Source organism: Rutidosis leptorrhynchoides, chromosome 2, assembly GCF_046630445.1.
Source record: "Rutidosis leptorrhynchoides isolate AG116_Rl617_1_P2 chromosome 2, CSIRO_AGI_Rlap_v1, whole genome shotgun sequence".
Taxonomy (NCBI): domain Eukaryota; kingdom Viridiplantae; phylum Streptophyta; class Magnoliopsida; order Asterales; family Asteraceae; genus Rutidosis; species Rutidosis leptorrhynchoides.
In genome coordinates this window covers 52975668-53002819 of record NC_092334.1, presented here as the reverse complement: position 1 = coordinate 53002819, position 27152 = coordinate 52975668, and the positions used below count along the sequence as shown (strand labels likewise).

Genomic DNA, 27152 nt, shown 5'->3' with positions numbered 1-27152 from the left:
GTTCCAACAAACAATTCTCAATAAGATGACTTCGAACACGACAATAAAACATTAGGAACATGACGATAAGAGTGTTTTGGGTTTACTCCGTAAAACCAAAACCCAAAACCCTAAAACCTAACCCCTAAACCCTAAACTCTAAACCGTTTGTATTAAAAACTCGTTCTAAACCCTAAATGTAAACCCTAAACCCTAATTTCTAAGCCCTAATTAGTAAACCCTAATTACTAAACCCTAAACACTATTTTTATTAATCAAAAGTCAATTTTTTTTTTTTTTGTTAACATACATCTGATGCATGAAAAACAGTTAACATGCATCAAACAGCACCTAACATTCATCAGATGTATCTTAAGGAGCCAGTTAAAAAAATATATTTTTTTTCTTCTGAATTTACACTATGAAAATAGATATCAGCAAATTTTTTTTTTAAATCGGAGCTGTAGAAATAAAGATATAAAAATCACATAATCACTTATCCTGGCCCTTATCCCAAAAAAGTTACTTAGCGCTGGATCCTTCCCCTATATATATATATATATATATATATATATATATATATATATATATATATATATATATATATAATGTAAGAGTTATTAAATTGTACCAGACTATAATATATTTTACGACAATCATAAAAGTTGTTATTTTTCTTCCTCATTTATTTTCCTTTTTCTTCCATCTGTCCTTAACTCTCGCCGACTTGACTTTACTGCTGAGCTCCAACCTCATTCTCAAGCGACCACGTCATTACTCATGATATGAATCTGGTGTTCTCTAACTGATCTTGAGTTTGTTGTTAGGTTGTGTGAGTGGTGATTTTCTACTCGTACTTTCTTTCGATTGGTGAGTTTGTTTTTGCCCTTGTTTCGTTTTCCAATTGACCCACTGAACCTCTCTATCAGCACCATCGTGCTCGGATATGTAGTAGCTAGTCGGAATCTCGCCTCATCCTTCATCGTCGGCCGCTAGGAGACTAATATGAAGTTTTTTTGTTGCAATTTTGTTTTCTTGATATTCATGTGATGCCTTTTTAATGTGTTTCGTTTTAATGCACTGCGAATGTGAAAAACTTCTTTGTTGATTGGATTCATCAAAAAGACATATCAATCAGGGGAGGTTCGGAGGGAGAACAAGGTGATCGACTGCTCGCGCACATGAATTTCAGGGCTTAATTTTTTTCTTATACATAGACATATCGGAGATTTAAGAAACATGAGAACTAGAGAAACACAATTGAAGCAGTAAAGATGAAGCACAATAGACTCAAAGACAACAAACAAAGGCACATAAAAACAAAATCAAAGTCCACTAGCATTCTAGCAAGGCTTAAAGGATTTTTTAAAAAATGTTTATATTGTTTGTCAGGGTCTAAGAGCCTTTTTAAATAGCTTATATCATTTCTTTATAACCTAGAGGACTTTTTTTCATCTCCTTTTGGGTACTTAAATTCTCGGACCGACCTACCTTGATATCAATTAAAATTTGGTGGACATGTCGATGGATGTTTTTCCAATTTGAGTGATTGTTTTTTGTTTAAATCACTTTGAATATGATTAAGTTTATAATATTAGTAAGGAGCCATTAAAACTCGCGCGTTGTTGCAGAAATTGATTATGTTTTATACCTTAAAAGTTTCTAATTACAATATGTATATCGACGTGTCAAACGAACATTTTATTAAATGCATAGTTAGACCAACATGTATATACGATTGGACCGTTTGATAAAAAATGAAAAATAATAAATTGATAGTTTAAAACAAACAAAAAAGTTATTATTTATGGCTTAATGGCTAATAGTATATAGTAGAATATTGTGGGAAAATCTCATATTTATCCCTCCTAAACTCATACTCGTAAATTACATATTTCTGTAAAATACAATTTTTCAATGCATAATGTATAAAGAATTTAATGTATATGTTTGGAAATATATGTAATTTATGAATTTATGAGCGGGAAATATGAAATTGACTCGAATCTATCTATAGTATATAATAAATAATAAATTTTTATAATGATAATGTCATAAATAAGGATTATTCAAGTTTAAAAAAAATCAAAAAAAAAAAATTAAACCCTCCATGATGATGTCATTAAAATAATTAATTGTATTTAATAAAAATATTAATATGTAAATTGTATAATATATATGAAACATTATGTACAATTTTATTATAAAACACCCCCATGACAATATGTACAATATTTGAAAGATTATATACAACCTTATGCTAAAACACCCACATGATCATATGGACAATATTTGAAGCATTATGTACAACCTGGTGATAAAACACCCACATGACTATATGTACAAACTTTAAAACAAACTGTACAATCCTTTATAAAACACCCCATTAAAACATGTGTAAACTTTGAAACATATGTATAACCTTCATATAATAATAATATTTAATTTGTAAAAAAATTTCATGTTATAATTCAGTAGGCTTATAACTAATTTTGACCTAAGCCTATACAATCCTTAAATATGAGAGAGTAGTAATGGAAGAGAGAGAGAGTATATTTCTTATATGTAAGAAAATGGTGTGTATATGTGTGTTCATTATCCACATATATATAGTACAAATTTTACTATCCATATTTGACTAATTACCATCCATATTTTACTATTAAATTTACAACACTCCCCCTTGGATGGTAATTTTTTTTTTAAAGAGCAATTAATACTGCCTCGTTAAAAACCTTGCTAAAGAAAATCCAGTGGGATAAAACTTTAGCTAAGGGAAAAAGAGTGCAGCATAGAGTTGACTCCCCCTCAAGTAGACAACGCTGAGTCGTCACATCTTTTGAACTTGCCTCATGCCAATATTGTGAATGTATGTTTTGAAAAACAACGATTGACAGTGCTTTGGTATAAAGATCAACAGAGTTGTTGATTGAACGTATCTCATTTTAATCTGGTTGTCTTTTACGAGATCTTGAGTATATGAGAAGAATCTGAGGTTTTCATCTGAAACTGTATCATCTAAATCTTTTATGTACAAGTTTGGTCCACGTGATTTGTCTACAGTCTCCTTCATGGTTTGTTCAAACTGTTGTTTCAATTCCTATTCCCTTTCAGTCTTTTTCTGAGCCTTACTAATATACCATTCTTTTCCATCAAACTTATGACCGTTGAGACTGTTTATAACTTTAGCGCCTCGTCAGCATTTATGTTTTGTTCTGTCATTTTTTGATACTCTTCTTTCATTTGTACTATGTAAGCTGTATTATCTTCATAGATAGTTGTTAGGCTTTTATAGCGTTCTAGTCCACAAGAATCAATAATGATTTGTATCATTGATCTTAACTAAAATCATTCCCGAGTAGCTTCATGTAATGCAATCACTTCGGCATGATTTGATGATGTTGCAACAAGTGTTTGTTTTGAGAACGTCATGATATTGCGGTGCCTCCATTTAGGAATACATATCCAGTTTGAGATTTAGCTTTATGTAGATCGGATAAATAATCTGCATCTGTATAACCAAACAAATCTTGTTTCGAGTTGTTAGAATAAAATAATTATAAATCAGTAGTTCCCCGAAGGTATCAAACTATTTGTTTGATCCCATTCCAATGTCTTTTGGTAGGGGCTGAGCTGAACCTTGTCAACAAATTAACTGCAAAAGAAATGTCAGATCTTGTATAATCTATAAGATACATAAGAACCTCAATTGCACTAAAATATAGAACTTCCGATCTGTTAAAATTTTCATGATCTTCGCAGGGATGAAATAGATCAGTGTCAATATTGAGTGATCTAACAACAATGAGTTTGTCTTTAAAAAAAATGTTTTAAAATCTTTTCGGTATAAGTTGTTTGATGTACAAGTAAACCATTAGGCATATGCTCAATTTGCAATCCAAGGTAATACTTGGTTTTTTCAAGATCTTTCATTTCAAAATAATTCTTTAGAAGTTGAATGATTTCATAGATCTCTTTATTTGTTCATATGATGTTAAGAACATTGACATAAACAATTACGATCTCATATCCGAACATTGTTTTTATAAAACATACGTGCAAAATAAGTTTATATTTATACCCTTTTTTTTATCAAGTAGTCATTTAATCGGTTATACCACATACGTCCCGTTTGTATAAACCCACTTAGAAATCTTTGTGATTTAATGGAATATATTCCCTTGGGTTTTACATTAGATGCTTATGATACCTTAACCCTTTAGGCATATTCATATATATCACTATTAAGTGATCCATACAGATAAGTAGTAACAACATTCATGAGATGCATTTAAATAACTACCAGGTTGATTAAGTATCTAATAAGTAATTGTATCCATTACAGGAGGATAATTTTTCCTCCTAATTCATTTCTGGTCTTTGTGGGAAATATTGAGTTACAAGTCTAGTTTTGCCTTATAACTTCATTTGCACATTTCTTTTCGGATAAAAATTCATTTGTATCCCATACGTTTCACATCTTTAAAAGTGATAACGATTGATCCGAAAACTTTTCTTTTATCGAGCGATTCTAATTCAGCTCTTATTGCTCCTTTCCATTGAGCTCAATCATGTCCATTTTGTATATTCAATGACAGATTTTAGTTCCAGATCATCATCTTTATTCATGATGTCATTGTAACATTATATGAAAATATCTCATAGAGATTTTAGTTTCATTTCGGTTCCATAATATTGCATAATTTATCGCAATTTTAGTATTTACATTTATCAATATCCTCTGCAGAAGGAATATTGATTTGTGGTTCTTCTTGAACACTTTCTCTTACCTCATTATCAGCTGATTTTCTTTTTCGAGGATTTTTATCTTCGGAACCAATTGATCTTCCACGTTTGATGCGTGGCAAAGACTCAACAGTGACATTATTGCCAACTTTTGGAATTTCAGTTCGAGCTGGAGCATTTATCGCTGGTATATATGATTTAGTCACTTTTTTATATCTGTAAATGCATAAAGTAATTAATTTGCAAGTTCTTGCATATGCATTATTTTTGAACTTTCGTTTCACATTCTTTTGTGCGAGTTCAATATACCTTAATTGATGTTCGCATCATGAAGCATCATTTTATTTTTTATTTTTATTTCTCCCCCTAATCTAGGGAACAATGTTTTATTAAAATGACAATCAGCAAAACGTGCTGTAAAAACATCACCCATCATGGGTTCAATATATCTTATGATTGAAGATGTTTTATATCCAAAATATATTATCATCTTTCTTTGAAGAACCATTTTATTGTGTTGTGGTGATACAATTGGAACATACACTGCACAACCAATGTTTTAAGGTAGAAAATATTTGGCTCTTGGCCAAAATCAAGTATTAAGTGAAAATATTTACGACTTCCACATGGTATAATGCGAATTAATGTCGCAGCATGTAAATTTACATGTCCACATATAAATATTGAGAGATTTGTACTCATTATCAATTGTCTAGTTATTAGCTGTAAGCGTTTATCTATTGATTCAGCTAAACCAATTTTGTGTATGCACATGAGCAACTGGATATTCAACAACAATCCCTGTAGATATATAATGATCATTAAATGCTTGAGATGTTAACTCACCAGCATTATCAAGTCTCATCCTTTTAATGGTGTAATCAGAATAATGTGTTCTCAATTTAATAATTTGTGCAAGAAACTTTGCAAATGCCATATTACGGCTTGATAACATACAAATATGAGACCATCCGCTAGATGCGTCTATTAGAACCATGAAATATCAAAATGGTTCACATGATGGATGAATTGGTTCATATATCTTACCTTGAATTCTTTCAAAAAACATTTGTGATTCTTTTTTACAATATACTTTTCATTAATCACCATATGTGCTTTCCATTAATCACCATATGTGTTTTTTTTTTTTTTTTATAAATCACCATATATGTTTTTTTTTTTTTTATCATATATCCTTTTCACCATATACGCTTTTAATCATATGCGCTGTGTTTTTCACCATATGCGCTTTTAATCATATGCGATTTTCATCATATGCGTTGTGCTTTTCATCATATTCGCTTTTTATCATATGCGCTTATCATATGCGATGCGCTTTTTATCATATGCGCTTTTTTATGTGAATAGTAAATTAATTAATTTCGTTTTACTATTCATATAAATTAATTTAGATTTACTATTTTGTTAATTGAGTAATATATATATACATCATATACTTGTGACTCCGAAGGCTCAAATGAATTTGACCATATAGTTATACGTTGTACCTTGCACATTAATTTTCAGTAGAAGCTTTAGATGCATATTATTTTCAGTAGAAGCTTTAGATGCACTTTTTTTTTTTAATCACCAAATACCACAAACGCTTTGTTTGCGTTTGTTCATAGTCATCAATGAAAACCATTTTCTTTAATTTTATTTTATACAATAAAATTAACGCATCATTATTCTTTTCAAAAACAATAATCTATTGTTATTGTTCACTTGTGCCATGTTTAACAACAAAAGTCAACAACCTCTGTCTTGTTTGCTGTGGCAATCAAAAACAACCTTTGCTTTTGTTACCGAGAATTCAAGACCAAAAAAAAATTAATTTTTAATTAATCTTTTATCAAAACCATAAATGATTTTATTGATCTACGTTGATATGGCCATAAAGAATTGACGGCTGACCTACTTTTGTAAGTGTATTTCGGCTATCATCCCGTAAACGCACAACGACCTTTTTTTTTTTTATGAACTATTTGTTTCATATCTAGCTTAGGCAATTATTATGAACATTTGGTCCCTATAAGAGCATTTATTTTTTAGACTTTTAGTTGATTTGTACTTGTCACAATTAGAGATAGCACCCGCGGGTCGTGGATGCGGATCCATTGGATCCATCACCCGTACCCGCGGATTTTTTTTTTTTAAGAGACATCCAATTGAACCCTTGTTCGTTGAAACAATTTGACTATATTTTTACTCCCCATTATTAAACGGGCCATTTTGATGCACACTCTTAAAAAAAATAATTTGTTTTTTAAGTTTTATTATTCAACCTCCTTTTTTCAACGGTCACATTTTTAACAAAACATTTGACAAGTTTGGAAAAAAGTTTTTTATTGATTATCATCAAAAGTTTTCTATTGTCACTCTACTGGATGGAATTATGGCATACAACCAAAATTGCAACCCAACACTACATAAGAACAAAAAGGTTGTTTTTAATTAACATATGTATATGTGTTAAACTCGGAATAATAATAACTTATTTTAGAAAATTAACATAAGACATGTTGAAACATTTTTGTCACATTTAGCTCATCAAGTCTAATACTTATCATTGATAGATTTTATCACGTCTAGGAGATGTTTACTTTTTTCTTGTATTAAGTCCTACTTTCATTTACCTTTGTTTGAAAAAAAGTTTTTTTTTTTACTTTGCTTTCCCCCTTTCTGTAAAACTCATTTAAACACTTTCTTTGTTTTTTTTTTTTAAAAAAAAACTTCCTTTTTTTTTACGTTACCCGTAAATTATAAATATATAAAAAAAACTTTTTGTTTAAATTTTTTTTCTAGTTTTTAAAAGGCCACTTGACCAATTTTTTAATTCTTTCACAACACCTGATATCGTGATCGTGACCTTTCACCAAAGCAAGAGATATTCTTGATAAACTAAACACGGACTCGTGTTTGAAATTGTCGGCCACAAAAAAATTCATTTGATAAAAGTATATATATATTTTTTTTAGTTATAGAAGGAGACCACTTCATTTTCAATACTTCATTTTTGACACAAAAAAAACTATTCCATTTTACCATCCCCTTTTTTTTCTTACTTTAACTTTTAAGATATACTTTTAATAAAAATACAAACTACTTTTTCTTATTTTAACTTTTAAGATTTACTTTTAATAAAAATACAAACTACTTTTTGTATTTTAACTTTTAAGATTTACTTTTAATAAAAGTACAAACTACTTTTTCTTATTTTAACTTTTAAGATTTACTTTTAATAAAAATACAAACTATTTTTTTATTTTAACTTTTAAAATTATAAATTTAAGAATAAACATTAGTATGCATGAAATAAATAATGATTAATTGCATAAGTAATCATAAATGTTAGATAACATATAAAGACCCCGTCGTATTCGTATTGATCGGAATTAATCTCGACCCATGGTACCGTGTTGTCAAATGACGTGTTGCGTACATAAAGTACCGTGTTGTCAAATGACATGTTGCGTACAATCATGAGGTCTTATTAACATAAATATAAATGTTAGTGAAGTTAATAAGAGTTAGATTACAGAAAATATAATTCAGGCGGTATAACCGGCCATATATAACTTAAATAACATAAATATAAATGTTAGTGAAGTTAATAAGAGTTAGATTACAGAAAATATAATTCAGGCGGTATAACCGGCCATATATAACTTAAATAACATAAATATAAATATTAGTGAAGTTAATAAAAGTTAGTAAACATAAATGATAGTTAGGCGACAATGTCGACCATATATAATTTAGGTGGCAGAGCCAACCATATAATAAGAACAATACAAATGCACTAAGAACTTAATAAAAATTAGTAGTTCAAAATGTTAGTAGTCCAAAATTTGATATGTCCGAGTCTGAAAAACCTTAATAATTTCATACCTTGATTAGTGACTCGTGATCGTTTGAGATATCCTTTGATTACACTAAGCTCTTCGTGCTGATAACGTGTTATAATTCAGTAGGCTTATAACTAATTTTGACCTAAGCCTATACAATCCTTAAATATGAGAGAGTAGTAATGGAAGAGAGAGAGAGTATATTTCTTATATGTAAGAAAATGGTGTGTATATGTGTGTTCATTATCCACATATATATAGTACAAATTTTACTATCCATATTTGACTAATTACCATCCATATTTTACTACTAAATTTACAACAAAGAGGTATTTGTTATTATTAATAATTATTATTAAAAATATAAATACTTTATTTTTATGCAAACTTTGTTATTATTATTTATTATTATAATGATAATTATAATTTTTTATTATATTATTATTATTCAAATACGAGTTCTCTTTACTGGATCAATTGTGTTATATATAAATGTGAAATACATGTCTCAATAAAAAGGTTGTAATGTAGGCTTTATGACAAGGAAAATAATAATTGTGACGAAAATTGAAAAATATGGTGGGAGAATAAATGTAGTTAATTTATTTGACAAAGTTAAGTACATCAATATATTTGTAAAAACAACTAAATGATTTTAGCGTTAACATTCACTCAATATCTAAAACATATCATTAAACTGTTTCGTTTAAACAAATTCGTGGTTCCACGGATCATTTCATTAGAGTATTATTGTTTACGTGACAATAATAATAAAAGTTTGAGAAAAATAAACCTCTAAATATATAAACTACTTGAGGTAGTTTTAGAAAAACGAAAATGAAAAATTTACAGAAACATACTTACTAAATGATGTGGACTAATAGAATGAAGAGATGCATTTAGCATATAAATATGTGAATAAACTAATTAGCCCATCAGCCCATGTATCATGAAAGATCATTTTGTGGCTATTATTTTGTTACGGAGTAGCATTTAGTGAATGTAGCATAAATCCACACTTACTAAAAGATTTGTTAAATCTTCCATCTCAAATGTAAACTCATGCTATCAACCTTCGCTCTAAACTTCTAGATCGAGTTCTAGTTACAATTACCTCTTAGTTTCGTTTCGCCAAACATACTAAGACCTAAACTTTTTAGTAAATTGAACTAGCCAATAGCCATCCACAATTTTTTTAATAGAGTTCTATAACAAAGATGTTCATTTTTTTTCTTTCAAAGATGTAATTCTTCAATTAAATGACGTTGGTCTAACGGTAAGCTTCCCTTGAATAAAAGTTTAGAGGTTTAAGTTTACTTGAAACGGTACATCATGATTATTGTGTGTTAAATTTTAAATTTACCTTTAAAAAATAAATTTAAGAAAAAATGGGTGAGTGTGTGAGAGAGAAAGTGAGGAGAGAGAGAGAGAGTTTGAGAGGTTCAATGGCGGAGCACCTAGGACGCGAGTTCAGCACAATGAACGACTTCAAGATCAGGTTACTAGACTATTCGGAATCCATTTGACATCGTTCATGTTTTTTAACTTCCCGGAAATCTGGACGGTGGAAGACTTATGGAAGATTTTCAAACAATACGGGGATTTAAGAGATGTGTATATGGCTGCAAGAAGACTACGGAATGGACAACGATTTGCATTTGCTCGATTTGCAAGTGTTAGATGTGCAGACCAACTGCTATCTTCGTTGGAGAAAATCAAATTCAAGGACCTACCCATTCGTATATTCAAGGCGAAGGTTAGGAAAGAAGATCAACCAAATGGCAGGAACAACACAACAATGTTTTCGAATATGAATCGACACTTCCCAGAATTAAGAAGAACTTTTGACAACACCTTCAGAGATGGACGAAGATTCAGCGAGGTCATTAATAACCAAGGCAAAGATCTCAGAGAGCAACTCAATAAAAAGAAGCATGGTGAAGATCTTCGAAACAAGATCAATAGGAAGAAAGATGAAGTCAATCCTAAGGAGGATATGTCGAAACAAAGATACAAGTCAGATAATATTTTCTTTATGGATGAGAGAAAGATAAAGGTGGATAAACATAACTGCTCTCTTTTCGATAGATCTATGGTTTGTGAACTTAAAAGCATCGACCTCTTCATGAAATTTGAGGATTTATGTAAGATGGAGGGTCTATGCAACTTCTCAATAAAATACATTGGTGGAATGGATATCCTACTTGTCCTTGATACTGCAGAGATTGCAAGAAATATCGTCGGAACAAAAGAACATGCAATTTTTAAATGGTGTAACACGGTTGAAATCTTCGGGAAGAAAAGATGTGTCTCAGGTAAGTTAGTGTGGGTGGACATCTCTGGAGTTCCGGTATATTGCTGGGAAGAGGAAACGTTCTTGAAAATAGCCAATTGGTGGGGAAAAGTCCTTGCCATGGAGAACTGCAGTATCGATAAAGGGAACCAGAACCTATGCTATGGTAGTGTGTTGGTGCATATACGGAACAACACTACTCACTTAAATGGTTGGGTGATGCTAGACGATGGAACTACAACACACTATGTCAGCGTCAAAGAAGATACTTCAAGACCTGTCCAATTCGAATTTGAAGAATGTGAAGTTGAAGATAACAAGGATTTAGAGTCCAGTAGTTCAGAATCGGATGATGAATGCGTTGATGATACTTTTGATATATCTGATGACGACGAGCCTATTATTGATTTGGATATGGCAGACGACAACATGGAGGATATGGATCTAGATGCACAAGTAAATCAAGTAAATCAGGAGGCTCAATTTTCCGGCAATGGAGATGACCGGAATTTTCACCGGCGTCAAGAGGAAGATGAGAAGTCGACTTTTGGTTCCCAAGGCAATAATGATGACAACAGCTGTAATCGTGATTTTGGTTCTCCTTTTCCCAATCCTCAAGAAACTAACCCCACACCTATAATCGTGACCCCACAAAGCCACAATTCCGTTAACCATAACCACATTAATAACAGTTCAATGAATTGCAAGCCCAAAAACCAAACCCAACAATCCTGTCCTGTTTTTCCTGTGAGCCCAACACCCATAGCCCAATTTAGCCCTATTAAATCATTTGAACTTCCTGTTGAACCCAATCCTATTGATGTATCACCCACTATGACAATTCGTTCCCCAGCAAAAATCATTACTCCAACCCCATCCTCACCCTGTAACCTCCAACCTGACCTGAACCCGATTAATTCAACCACCGACCCGATTCCCCCTCACCTACCAATAGTAACAACCCTACCCCCACTGCGAAAAAGAAACAAAACCATAAAAATAAACTCCCAAACCAAATTCCAATTGGAAACCAGTGCAAACCTAGAAAGATTAAAACCGATTCAAAGAAAAAGTCTGAAACCAAGAAAGATTGCTGTTGGTCATCGATACACAAATGGAAGACCTCATCAAGGATGTTAAACATAAAGAATAGAGCTAAGAAAGGAAGCTCGAATTTACCTCCAATTAAATCTACTTGTACGGAGTGTAAATCTACTTGTACGGAGTGTAAGGAGAAAGAACATATTCTGAGCAAAAGATGTGACAACTCCAAATCCATTAATCCGAGATCGAGAAGTGTTAGTGTCAGAGAAGATGGATCAACCTCCTTCTGCTCTGTCAATAACATTGGAGTATACGAATACGGATGCAAATTGGGGTTGAAGTGGCAGAAGAAGCCACTCAATCTATAGAGGTATTTCTGACTTCGTTTTGTTCTTGTATTATGAAGATTATTTCATATAATATCAGAGGTTTCTGGGTAGGTATTGACAGTAAATTGAGACCAATGAAACAATTAATTCGGGCGGAAAAACCTAACTTTTTGGCAATTCAAGAGACGAAACTACATGTAGTGGACCGTAATTGGATTGAAGAGTTATGGGGAAATGCTGAGTGTGATTTTATTCAAAGAGAGATGGTTGGAAAATCTGGTGGGCAATTATTAATTTGGGATTCACAAGTTTTTGAGGCAACTGAGTGTATTACCTTCGATAGGGTCATAGGCGTAAGAGGCACTTGGAAATCAGATGGGTCGAATTTGAACATCCTCAATGTTTACGGACCTCATGAGGATGTTAAGAAGCAACTCCTTTGGGCCTCTCTTAGCAAAATCATTGTGAATCGAGATGAGGCTTGGGTAGTATGCGGTGATTTTAATGAAGTGAGAAACGCATCCGAAAGATTTAATTGTGAGTATAAGGATTTTCGAGCAAAGAGGTTTAACGAATTCATTAATGATTGTAACTTGTCGGATATTCCCTCGGGAGGCCGACTATTTACAAGAATTAGTGATGACGGTACCAAATATAGCAAAATTGATCGTTTCTTGGTTTCCGAAAAATTCTATAACTTGTGGGAAAACCTCTCGGCATTGGTTATGGAAAGAACAAAATCCGATCATTGTCCTATTGTTTTAAGAGACGAAGAAAAGAACTTTGGACCTAAACCGTTCAAGATCTTCGACGTTTGGCTCAAAGATACTATGGTAGACAAATTGATAGAGGAAACATAGAAGAAGTGTGAATTCAAGGGTTCAAGAATTGATTACAAATTCATGTTTAAACTCAAGAAGGTAAAAGAAGCATTGAGAATTTGGAGTAAAGAGAAGTTTGGCAAGCTAGATGGAGATATAGAGATGCAAAAAAATATTGCACTCAGTCTTGAATTAAAAGGTGAAACTGTAGCATTAGATGATGCCGAATTGGGGAGATGGAAAGAAGCAAGAGTCAAATGGTTTGAAAAGGAAAGGATCAAGACAAATATGTTAAGACAAAAGTCAAGGGTTAAGTGGGCTTTAGAAGGAGACGAAAACACGAGATTTTTTCATTCCATGATCCGGAATAAATACAACAAATCGAACATTCGTGGTCTCATTATTAATGAATCCTGGACCGAAAACCCTTCTGATATAAAAACTGCAGCCCATGATCATTTTCAGGCCCAATTCGTTGAACCTGATGACAACAGACCCTCGTTGAATGATCTGAAATACCCCTCGATTTCTACATCAGAGGCTACGACACTTGAAGCTTACTTCCTGGAAGATGAAATACGAGACGCATTACATGATTGTTGTAGTTCTAAGGCACCAGGGCCGGATGGATTTAACTTCCATTTTTATAAAAAGTATTGGGTCTTAATCAAACAGGATTTAATGGAAGCCTTGAGTTGGTTTTGGGATCGAGGGGAAATCTCAAAAGGTTGTAATGCATCATTTGTGACCTTAGTGCCGAAAAAGAAAGACCCATTGAGGCTTAGCGATTATCGACCTATTAGTTTAATCGGTGGGTACTACAAAATAATTGCCAAAGTTCTCTCTAATCGTTTGAGGAAAATTCTCCCATCATTAGTTGGTCCGGAACAAAGCACGTTTCTTAAAGGTCGCTATATCCTAGATGGGGCATTAATCACCAATGAAACTACTGAGTTCCTTAAATCTACAAATAAAAAAGGAATAATCTTCAAGGTAGATTTTGAGAAGGCGTTCGATAGTCTAAATTGGAATTTCTTATTCGAGGTGATGCGAAGTATGGGTTTCGGGGAAAAATGGATCAAATGGATTAATTCATGTTTATCTTCAGCTTCTATCTCTGTTTTAATCAATGGTTCCCCTACAAATGAATTTAATCTAGGTAGAGGCGTGAGGCAAGGTGACCCTCTTTCACCGTTTCTCTTCATAATAGCGGCGGAAGGTCTAAATATCTTAGCAAAAGCGGCTATAGATCGAAACTTATTTAAAGGGGTTGAAATTGGATCCGTTAAGGTATTAATCTCACTCCTTCAATATGCGGACGATACCATCTTTTTTGGTGAGTGGAGTAGATCGAATGCTTTGAGTTTGAGTAATCTTCTAAAATGTTTTGAGCTCGCATCGGGCCTAAGAATAAATTTCAAGAAGAGTTGCATATACGGATTAAATGTGGAAACCTCGGAAATCAATCTTATTGCACACCACATCGGGTGTTGTGCTGGTAAATTCCCTTTCACCTATTTAGGGTTACCTATAGGAGCAAAAATGTCTAAGGTTAAAGATTGGGCTCCGGTGATAGAGAAATTCAAATCGAGACTTTCCGGTTGGAAAATGCGTTCCTTGTCTTTTGGAGGAAGAGTTGTTCTAGTTAAATCGGTTCTAAATAGTCTACCATTGTACTATTTCTCTCTATTTCGTGCTCCGTTGAGTGTTTTAAAAATCCTTGAGAGTGTGAGAAGAAATTTCTTTTGGGGCTGGTCGGGTTCGGGTTCAAAAATTGCATGGGTAAAATGGGAGAATGTCATGAATTCTTATGATCGGGGTGGATTAAACTTTGGTTTGTTGAAGTGCAAAAATTTAGCTTTACTTGGAAAGTGGTGGTGGAGGTTCAAAACCGAAACCGATTCACTTTGGGTAAAACTAATAAAAAGCATATATGGTAACTGTGGTGGTTTGGTGCCGAGGAGTGAGTCTAATTGCTCCTTGTTGTAGTGACCCGAACTTTTCCATGTTTATATATATTAATTGAGATTGATATTTAAATGATCAAATGTTTCCAACATGTTAAGCAATCAAACTTGTTAAGACTTGATTAATTGAAATATGTTTCATATAGGCAATTGACCACCCAAGTTGACCGGTGATTCACGAACGTTAAAACTTGTAAAAACTATATGATGACATATATATGGATATATATATAGTTAACATGATACTATGATAAGTAAACATATCATTAAGTATATTAACAATAAACTACATATGTAAAAACAAGACTACTAACTTAATGATTTTTAAACGAGACATATATGTAACGATTATCGTTGTAAAGACATTTAATGTATATATATCATATTAAGAGATATTCATACATGATAAAATCATGATAATATAATAATTTAAAATCTCATTTGATATTATAAACATTGGGTTAACGACATTTAACAAGATCGTTAACCTAAAGGTTTCAAAACAACACTTACATGTAACGACTAACGATGACTTAACTACTCAGTTAAAATGTATATACATGTAGTGTTTTAATATGTATTTATACACTTTTGAAAGACTTCAATACACTTATCAAAATACTTCTACTTGACAAAAATGCTTACAATTACATCCTCGTTCAGTTTCATCAACAATTCTACTCGTATGCACCCGTATTCGTACTCGTACAATACACAGCTTTTAGATGTATGTACTATTGGTATATACACTCCAATGATCAGCTCTTAGCAGCCCATGTGAGTCACCTAACACATGTGGGAACCATCATTTGACAACTAGCATGAAATATCTCATAAAATTACAAAAATATGAGTAATCATTCATGACTTATTTACATGAAAACAAAATTACATATCCTTTATATCTAATCCATACACCAACGACCAAAAACACCTACAAACACTTTCATTCTTCAATTTTCTTTATCTAATTAATCTCTCTCAAGTTCTATCTTCAAGTTCTAAGTGTTCTTCATAAATTCCAAAAGTTCTAGTTTCATAAAATCAAGAATACTTTCAAGTTTGCTAGCTCACTTCCAATCTTGTAAGGTGATCATCCAACCTCAAGAAATCTTTGTTTCTTACAGTAGGTTATCATTCTAATACAAGGTAATAATCATATTCAAACTTTGGTTCAATTTCTATAACTATAACAATCTTATTTCAAGTGATGATCTTACTTGAACTTGTTTTCGTGTCATGATTCTGCTTCAAGAACTTCGAGCCATCCAAGGATCCATTGAAGCTAGATCCACTTTTCTCTTTTCCAGTAGGTTTATCCAAGAAACTTAAGGTAGTAATGATGTTCATAACATCATTCAATTCATACATATAAAGCTATCTTATTCGAAGGTTTAAACTTGTAATCACTAGAACATAGTTTAGTTAATTCTAAACTTGTTCGCAAATAAAAGTTAATCCTTCTAACTTGACTTTTAAAATCAACTAAACACATGTTCTATATCTATATGATATGCTAACTTAATGATTTAAAATCTGGAAACACGAAAAACACCGTAAAACCGGATTTACGCCGTCGTAGTAACACCGCGGGCTGTTTTGGGTTAGTTAATTAAAAACTATGATAAACTTTGATTTAAAAGTTGTAATTCTGAGAAAATGATTTTTATTATGAACATGAAACTATATCCAAAAATTATGGTTAAACTCAAAGTGGAAGTATGTTTTCTAAAATGGTCATCTAGACGTCGTTCTTTCGACTGAAATGACTACCTTTACAAAAATGACTTGTAACTTATTTTTCCGACTATAAACCTATACTTTTATGTTTATATTCATAAAATAGAGTTCAATATGAAACCATAGCAATTTGATTCACTCAAAACGGATTTAAAATGAAGAAGTTATGGGTAAAACAAGATTGGATAATTTTTCTCATTTTAGCTACGTGAAAATTGGTAACAAATCTATTCCAACCATAACTTAATCAACTTGTATTGTATATTATGTAATCTTGAGATACCATAGACACGTATACAATGTTTCGACCTATCATGTCGACACATCTATATATATTTCGGAACAACCATATACACTCTATATGTGAATGTTGGAGTTAGATATACAGGGTTGAGGTTGATTCCAAAATATATATAGTTTGAGTTGTGATCAATACTGAGATACGTATACACTGGGTCGTGGATTGATTCAAGATAATATTTATTGATTTATTTCTGTACATCTAACTGTGGACAACTAGTTATAGGTTACTAACGAGGACAGCTGACTTAATAAACTTAAAACATCAAAATATATTAAAAGTGTTGTAAATATATTTTGAACATACTTTAATATATATGTATATATTGTTATAGGTTCGTGAATCAACAGTGGCCAAGTCTTACTTCCCGACGAAGTAAAAATCTGTGAAAGTGAGTTATAGTCCCACTTTTAAAATCTAATATTTTTGGGATGAGAATACATGCAGGTTTTATAAATGATTTACAAAATAGACACAAGTACGTGAAACTACATTCTATGGTTGAATTATCGAAATCGAATATGCCCCTTTTTATTAAGTCTGGTAATCTAAGAATTAGGGAACAGACACCCTAATTGACGCGAATCCTAAAGATAGATCTATTGGGCCTTACAAACTCCATCCAAAGTACCGGATGCTTTAGTACTTCGAAATTTATATCATATCCGAAGGGTGTCCCGGAATGATGGGGATATTCTTATATATGCATCTTGTTAATGTTGGTTACCAGGTGTTCACCATATGAATGATTTTTATCTCTATGTATGGGATGTGTATTGAAATATGAAATCTTGTGGTCTATTATTATGATTTGATATATATATAGGTTAAACCTATAACTCACCAACATTTTTGTTGACGTTTTAAGCATGTTTATTCTCAGGTGATTATTAAGAGCTTCCGCTGTCGCATACTTAAATAAGAACGAGATTTGGAGTCCATGCTTGTATGATATTGTGTAAAAACTGCATTCAAGAAACTTATTTTGTTGTAACATAATTGTATTGTAAACCATTATGTAATGGTCGTGTGTAAACAGGATATTTTAGATTATCATTATTTGATAATCTACGTAAAGCTTTTTAAACCTTTATTGATGAAATAAAGGTTATGGTTTGTTTTAAAATGAATGCAGTCTTTGAAAAACGTCTCATATAGAGGTCAAAACCTCGCAACGAAATCAATTAATATGGAACGTTTTTAATCAATAAGAACGGGACATTTCAGTTGGTATCCAAGCGTTGGTCTTAGAGAACCAGAAAATTTGCATTAGTGTGTCTTATCGAGTTTGTTAGGATGCATTAGTGAGTCTGGACTTCGACCGTGTTTTCTTTAAAAATGATTGCTTAACATTTTTGTTGGAAACTATATATTTTTAACATATGAATATTATGTGATATATTAATCTCTTATCGTGTTTGATATTATGTGATAGATGTCTACCTCTAGAACAAGTCCCATTAACTCACCTAATAATAATGAAGAGTCAAATGTAAATTGGAATGATTCGTGGACTGATTCACAAGTTCCCGAAGAGGAACCGGAAGAAGAGTCGAAACCGGAAGAAGAATCGGAACCGGAAGAAGAAATAGAACCGGTGGGGGAAATAATAAAACGGTTAAGTAAAAGAGAATCCTCAACCAACCGACCAAGGTTAATTATGGTCAATGGTGTTTTCGCCAAGGAAGCAAAATATTGGGAGGATTACCAATTCTCCGATGAATCGGATTCCGACGAGAATTCCGATGATGTTATAGAAATTACCCCAACTGAATTTAAAAAGGCAAAAGAAAATAATAAGGGAATGGGCATAAAAATAGAGAAATCTAATTCCAACCCCGATGAACTTTATATGTATCGTCAACTCCCGAAGTCCTTAAGTTGTAACAATGACCCGGGAACCTCTAAACCACCAAGTTTTTCTAAACCAATGTGGACAACGACGGCTCGTATTAGGGGAACATCATATATCCCTAGAAACTTGGCAAAACGAACCAAAACCGAACAAGAAGAAACGAGCGAGTCGGAATAAGATAGTTGTATTCGTGTGGTGTAATATATGTAATATAGTGTGCTTATGCTTTATGATATATGTAAAAATTGCTTGTATAAATAAGTATTTTTTTATGAATCTAACTCTTGTCTATTTTACAGTTTAAAAACACAAAATGGATAGACAACCCAATATTTTAAGAGACCTACCCGGAGACATGATTGATGAAATCTTGTCTAGAGTCGGTCAGAATTCCTCGGCACAACTATTTAAGGCGAGATCAGTTTGTAAGACATTCGAAGAACGTTCCAAGACTGCCTTGGTTTATAAAAGGCTTTCGTTCGGAAGATGGGGAATATCACATTGGGAAATCCATAAGTTACGATGTGTTTACTTTGACGCATATATTGCGGGGAACCCAAATGCTATTTTACGCAACGGGTTAAGAAATTATTTTGACTCAGTATATCCGAATATAGGACTTCGTGATTTAGAAAAAGCGGCTAACATGCAACATAAAGAAGCATGTTATGCTTACGGGTTAGTAATGTTCGCTTCTCACCAAAGTGAGAACAAGAACATTGGGCTACAACTATTAAACAAAACGTTCCCACAAGTGACGGAGTCGGTAATTGGGGTAAGAAATGAGGTTTTTAGATTGTTACGGGACTGTTGGACATTACGTAACCCTCGTCCCTTTGATGACGTTACAACACGCTTTCTTATCAATGGCCATAACGGTTATGTTCCACAAGACCAAGGATGGGAAGTAATCCTAGTAAAACCAGAATGCATGACTTGTTTCTGGACGTATGAATTACGTGTCTTTATTGCCTTTGCTGAACGACTTGTGTACTAGCTAGAATTATCTTCACAACTATCTTGTATCAAAGTTATTGTGTGCTATATTTCATGTTTTATGTAAAATAAGCGGTATTGTAAGTTTGTAAAATATTGTATAAAAGTTTGAACGCGAAATATTATTATAATCAGTTTTTCATATAGAATTGTAGTAGTTGAATTGTATATTAGCTACTAAGTATGAACTTAACGGGTAGGTACTACCCGAATTTAAACTTATAAAACGCTAATATGAAGAAAAAGCTTTTATAAATGAGTTCATATTATGCTATGAAATACTATTAACTACTCTTAATATTCTGTATGATTAACTTGTTCCATTTAACTATTTTGAAGGAAATGGCACCGACTACTCGACACACCATGAATATGAATGAAGAGGAATTCCGTACTTTTCTAGCTTCAAACATAGCCGCAGTACAGGCTGCGCTACATACCAACAATAACATTGGATCTAGCAGTACAGGAAATCGTGTAGGATGCACCTACAAAGAATTCACTGCCTGCAAACCTTTGGAATTTGATGGAACCGAAGGACCGATCGGATTGAAACGGTGGACCGAGAAGGTCGAATCGGTGTTTGCCATAAGTAAGTGTACTGAAGAGGACAAAGTGAAGTACGCTACACATACCTTCACAGGTTCTGCGTTAACATGGTGGAATACCTATCCAGAGCAAGTGGGACAAGATGATGCGTACGCACTACCGTGGTCAGCATTCAAGCACTTGATGAACGAGAAGTACCGTCCCAGAACCGAGGTCAATAAGCTCTAGACAGAACTTAGAGGGTTACGAACCCAAGGATTTGATATTACCACATACGAAAGACGATTCACAGAATTGTGCCTATTGTGTCCGGGAGCGTTCGAAGATGAGGAAGAGAAGATCGACGCGTTTGTGAAAGGATTACCGGAAAGAATCCAAGAAGATATAAGTTCACACGAGCCCGCCTCCATACAACAGGCATGTAGAATGGCTCACAAACTAGTGAACCAGATTGAAGAAAGAATTAAAGAACAGACTGCTGAAGAGGCCAATGTGAAGCAAGTCAAAAGAAAGTGGGAGGAAAACGGTGATAAGAATCACCAATACAACAACAACAGCAATTACAACAATAATCGCAACAATTATCCCAACAATCGCAACATCAATCGCAACTCCAACAAACGGCCCAACAACAACAACAACAACAACAACAACAACAACAACAACAACAGCAACTACAAAAATCATCCCAACAACAATAATAACCACAACAATAACAACAATCAGAAGCAGCTATGCCAAAGGTGTGAAAAGTATCACTCGGGGTTCTGCACCAAATTTTGCAACAAGTGTAAAAGAAATGGTCATAGCGCGGCGAAGTGTGAGGTCTACGGACCAGGGGTTAATAGAACAAAAGGAACAAATGGTGTCGGAATGAGTAATGGCGGAGCAAGTAGTGTCGGAGCAAGTTATGCCAATGTAGTTTGTTATAAATGTGGAAAACCGGGCCACATTATTAGAAATTGCCCGAACCAGGAGAACACGAATGGACAAGGCCGCGGAAGAGTTTTCAATATTAATGCGGCAGAGGCACAGGAAGACCCGGAGCTTGTTACGGGTACGTTTCTTATTGACAATAAATCTGCTTACGTTTTATTTGATTCGGGTGCGGATAGAAGCTATATGAGTAGAGATTTTTGTGCTAAATTAAGTTGTCCATTGACGCCTTTGGATAGTAAATTTTTACTCGAATTAGCAAATGGTAAATTAATTTCAGCAGATAATATATGTCGGAATCGAGAAATTAAACTGGTTAGCGAAACATTTAAGATTGATTTGATACCAGTAGAGTTAGGGAGTTTTGATGTGATAATCGGTATGGACTGGTTGAAAGAAGTGAAAGCAGAGATCATTTGTTACAAAAATGCAATTCGCATTATACGAGAAAAAGGAAAACCCTTAATGGTGTACGGAGAAAAGGGCAACACGAAGCTACATCTTATTAGTAATTTGAAGGCACAAAAACTAATAAGAAAAGGTTGCTATGCTGTTCTAGCACACGTCGAGAAAGTACAAACTGAAGAAAAGAGCATCAATGATGTTCCCACTGCAAAAGAATTTCCCGATGTATTTCCGAAAGAATTACCGGGATTACCCCCACATCGATCCGTTGAATTTCAAATAGATCTTGTACTAGGAGCTGCACCAATAGCTCGTGCTCCTTACAGACTCGCACCCAGCGAGATGAAAGAACTGCAAAGCCAATTACAAGAACTTTTAGAGCGTGGTTTCATTCGACCAAGCACATCACCGTGGGGAGCTCCTGTTTTGTTTGTCAAGAAGAAAGATGGTACATTCAGGTTGTGTATCGACTACCGAGAGTTGAACAAACTTACCATCAAGAACCGCTACCCACTACCGAGAATCGACGACTTATTTGATCAACTACAAGGCTCGTCTGTTTATTCAAAGATTGACTTCAGTTCCGGGTATCATCAAATGCGGGTGAAAGAAGATGATATTCCAAAGACTACTTTCAGAACACGTTACGGTCATTACGAGTTTATGGTCATGCCGTTTGGTTTAACTAATGCACCAGCTGTGTTCATGGACCTTATGAACCGAGTGTGTGGACCATACCTTGACAAGTTTGTCATTGTTTTCATTGATGACATACTTATTTACTCAAAGAATGACCAAGAACACGGTGAACATTTGAGAAAGGTGTTAGAAGTGTTGAGGAAGGAAGAATTGTACGCTAAGTTTTCAAAGTGTGCATTTTGGTTGGAAGAAGTTCAATTCCTCGGTCACATAGTGAACAAAGAAGGTATTAAGGTGGATCCGGCAAAGATAGAAACTGTTGAAAAGTGGGAAACCCCGAAAACTCCGAAACACATACGCCAGTTTTTAGGACTAGCTGGTTACTACAGAAGGTTCATCCAAGACTTTTCTAGAATAGCAAAACCCTTGACTGCATTAACTCATAAAGGGAAGAAATTTGAATGGAATGATGAACAAGAGAAAGCGTTTCAGTTATTGAAGAAAAAGCTAACTACGGCACCTATATTGTCATTGCCTGAAGGGAATGATGATTTTGTGATTTATTGTGACGCATCAAAGCAAGGTCTTGGTTGTGTATTAATGCAACGAACGAAGGTGATTGCTTATGCGTCTAGACAATTGAAGATTCACGAACAAAATTATACGACGCATGATTTGGAATTAGGCGCGGTTGTTTTTGCATTAAAGACTTGGAGGCACTACTTATATGGGGTCAAAAGTATTATATATACCGACCACAAAAGTCTTCAACACATATTTAATCAGAAACAACTGAATATGAGGCAGCGTAGGTGGATTGAATTATTGAATGATTACGACTTTGAGATTCGTTACCACCCGGGGAAGGCAAATGTGGTAGCCGATGCCTTGAGCAGGAAGGACAGGGAACCCATTTGAGTAAAATCTATGAATATAATGATTCATAATAACCTTACTACTCAAATAAAGGAGGCGCAACAAGGAGTTTTAAAAGAGGGAAATTTAAAGGATGAAATACCCAAAGGATCGGAGAAGCATCTTAATATTCGGGAAGACGGAACCCGGTATAGGGCTGAAAGGATTTGGGTACCAAAATTTGGAGATATGAGAGAAATGGTACTTAGAGAAGCTCATAAAACCAGATACTCAATACATCCTGGAACGGGGAAGATGTATAAGGATCTCAAGAAACATTTTTGGTGGCCGGGTATGAAAGCCGATGTTGCTAAATATGTAGGAGAATGTTTGACGTGTTCTAAGGTCAAAGCTGAGCATCAGAAACCATCAGGTCTACTTCAACAACCCGAAATCCCAGAATGGAAATGGGAAAACATTACCATGGATTTCATCACTAAATTGCCAAGGACTGCAAGTGGTTTTGATACTATTTGGGTAATAGTTGATCGTCTCACCAAATCAGCACACTTCCTGCCAATAAGAGAAGATGACAAGATGGAGAAGTTAGCACGACTGTATTTGAAGGAAGTCGTCTCCAGACATGGAATACCAATCTCTATTATCTCTGATAGGGATGGCAGAATTATTTCAAGATTCTGGCAGACATTGCAGCAAGCATTAGGAACTCGTCTAGACATGAGTACTGCCTATCATCCACAAACTGATGGGCAGAGTGAAAGGACGATACAAACGCTTGAAGACATGCTACGAGCATGTGTTATTGATTTCGGAAACAGTTGGGATCGACATCTACCGTTAGCAGAATTTTCCTACAACAACAGCTACCATTCAAGCATTGAGATGGCGCCGTTTGAAGCACTTTATGGTAGAAAGTGCAGGTCTCCGATTTGTTGGAGTGAAGTGGGGGATAGACAAATTACGGGTCCGGAGATTATACAAGAAACTACCGAGAAGATCATCCAAATTCAACAACGGTTGAAAACCGCCCAAAGTCGACAAAAGAGCTACGCTGACATTAAAAGAAAAGATATAGAATTTGAAATTGGAGAGATGGTCATGCTTAAAGTTGCACCTTGGAAAGGCGTTGTTCGATTTGGTAAATGAGGGAAATTAAATCCAAGGTATATTGGACCATTCAAGATTATTGATCGTGTCGGACCAGTAGCTTACCGACTTGAGTTACCTCAATAACTCGCGACTGTACATAACACTTTCCACGTCTCGAATTTGAAGAAATGTTTTGCTAAAGAAGATCTCACTATTCCGTTAGATGAAATCCAAATCAACGAAAAACTTCAATTCATCGAAGAACCCGTCGAAATAATGGATCGTGAGGTTAAAAGACTTAAGCAAAACAAGATACCAATTGTTAAGGTTCGATGGAATGCTCGTAGAGGACCCGAGTTCACTTGGGAGCGTGAAGATCAGATGAAGAAGAAATACCCGCATCTATTTCCAGAAGATTCGTCAACACCTTCAACAGCTTAAAATTTCGGGACGAAATTTATTTAACGGGTAGGTACTGTAGTGACCCGAACTTTTCCATGTTTATATATATTAATTGAGATTGATATTTAAATGATCAAATGTTTCCAACATGTTAAGCAATCAAACTTGTTAAGACTTGATTAATTGAAATATGTTTCATATAGGCAATTGACCACCCAAGTTGACCGGTGATTCACGAACGTTAAAACTTGTAAAAACTATATGATGACATATATATGGATATATATATAGTTAACATGATACTATGATAAGTAAACATATCATTAAGTATATTAACAATAAACTACATATGTAAAAACAAGACTACTAACTTAATGATTTTTAAACGAGACATATATGTAACGATTATCGTTGTAAAGACATTTAATGTATATATATCATATTAAGAGATATTCATACATGATAAAATCATGATAATATAATAATTTAAAATCTCATTTGATATTATAAACACTGGGTTAACGACATTTAACAAGATCGTTAACCTAAAGGTTTCAAAACAACACTTACATGTAACGACTAACGATGACTTAACGACTCAGTTAAAATGTATATACATGTAGTGTTTTAATATGTATTTATACACTTTTGAAAGACTTCAATACATTTATCAAAATACTTCTACTTGACAAAAATGCTTACAATTACATCCTCGTTCAGTTTCATCAACAATTCTACTCGTATGCACCCGTATTCGTACTCGTACAATACACAGCTTTTAGATGTATGTACTATTGGTATATACACTCCAATGATCAGCTCTTAGCAGCCCATGTGAGTCACCTAACACATGTGGGAACCATCATTTGGCAACTAGCATGAAATATCTCATAAAATTACAAAAATATGAGTAATCATTCATGACTTATTTACATGAAAACAAAATTACATATCCTTTATATCTAATCCATACACCAACGACCAAAAACACCTACAAACACTTTCATTCTTCAATTTTCTTCATCTAATTAATCTCTCTCAAGTTCTATCTTCAAGTTCTAAGTGTTCTTCATAAATTCCAAAAGTTCTAGTTTCATAAAATCAAGAATACTTTCAAGTTTGCTAGCTCACTTCCAATCTTGTAAGGTGATCATCCAACCTCAAGAAATCTTTGTTTCTTACAGTAGGTTATCATTCTAATACAAGGTAATAATCATATTCAAACTTTGGTTCAATTTCTATAACTATAACAATCTTATTTCAAGTGATGATCTTACTTGAACTTGTTTTCGTGTCATGATTCTGCTTCAAGAACTTCGAGCCATCCAAGGATCCATTGAAGCTAGATCCACTTTTCTCTTTTCCAGTAGGTTTATCCAAGGAACTTAAGGTAGTAATGATGTTCATAACATCATTCGATTCATACATATAAAGCTATCTTATTCGAAGGTTTAAACTTGTAATCACTAGAACATAGTTTAGTTAATTCTAAACTTGTTCGCAAATAAAAGTTAATCCTTCTAAATTGACTTTTAAAATCAACTAAACACATGTTCTATATCTATATGATATGCTAACTTAATGATTTAAAATCTGGAAACACGAAAAACACCGTAAAACCGGATTTACACCGTCGTAGTAACACCGCGGGCTGTTTTGGGTTAGTTAATTAAAAACTATGATAAACTTTGATTTAAAAGTTGTAATTCTGAGAAAATGATTTTTATTATGAACATGAAACTATATCCAAAAATTATGGTTAAACTCATTGTGGAAGTATGTTTTCTAAAATGGTCATCTAGACGTCGTTCTTTCGACTGAAATGACTACCTTTACAAAAACGACTTGTAACTTATTTTTCCGACTATAAACCTATACTTTTCTGTTTATATTCATAAAATAGAGTTCAATATGAAACCATAGCAATTTGATTCACTCAAAACGGATTTAAAATGAAGAAGTTATGGGTAAAACAAGATTGGATAATTTTTCTCATTTTAGCTACGTGAAAATTGGTAACAAATCTATTCCAACCATAACTTAATCAACTTGTATTGTATATTATGTAATCTTGAGATACCATAGACACGTATACAATGTTCCGACCTATCATGTCGACACATCTATATATATTTCGGAACAACCATAGACACTCTATATGTGAATGTTGGAGTTAGCTATACAGGGTTGAGGTTGATTCCAAAATATATATAGTTTGAGTTGTGATCAATACTGAGATACGTATACACTGGGTCGTGGATTGATTCAAGATAATATTTATCGATTTATTTCTGTACATCTAACTGTGGACAACTAGTTATAGGTTACTAACGAGGA

The 27152-nt window shown here is 33.6% G+C and overlaps 1 protein-coding gene across 1 annotated transcript; it reads left to right on the top strand.

Moving 5' to 3' along the window:
• Positions 1–12180: 12180 nt before the first annotated feature.
• LOC139887873 (uncharacterized) lies at positions 12181–13099 on the top strand. Its single transcript, XM_071870922.1, has 2 exons — positions 12181–12218; positions 12337–13099. The coding sequence occupies exons 1-2, from the start codon at positions 12181–12183 to the stop codon at positions 13097–13099; spliced, it is 801 nt and encodes a 266-aa protein (XP_071727023.1).
• The last annotated feature ends 14053 nt before the right edge of the window (positions 13100–27152 follow it).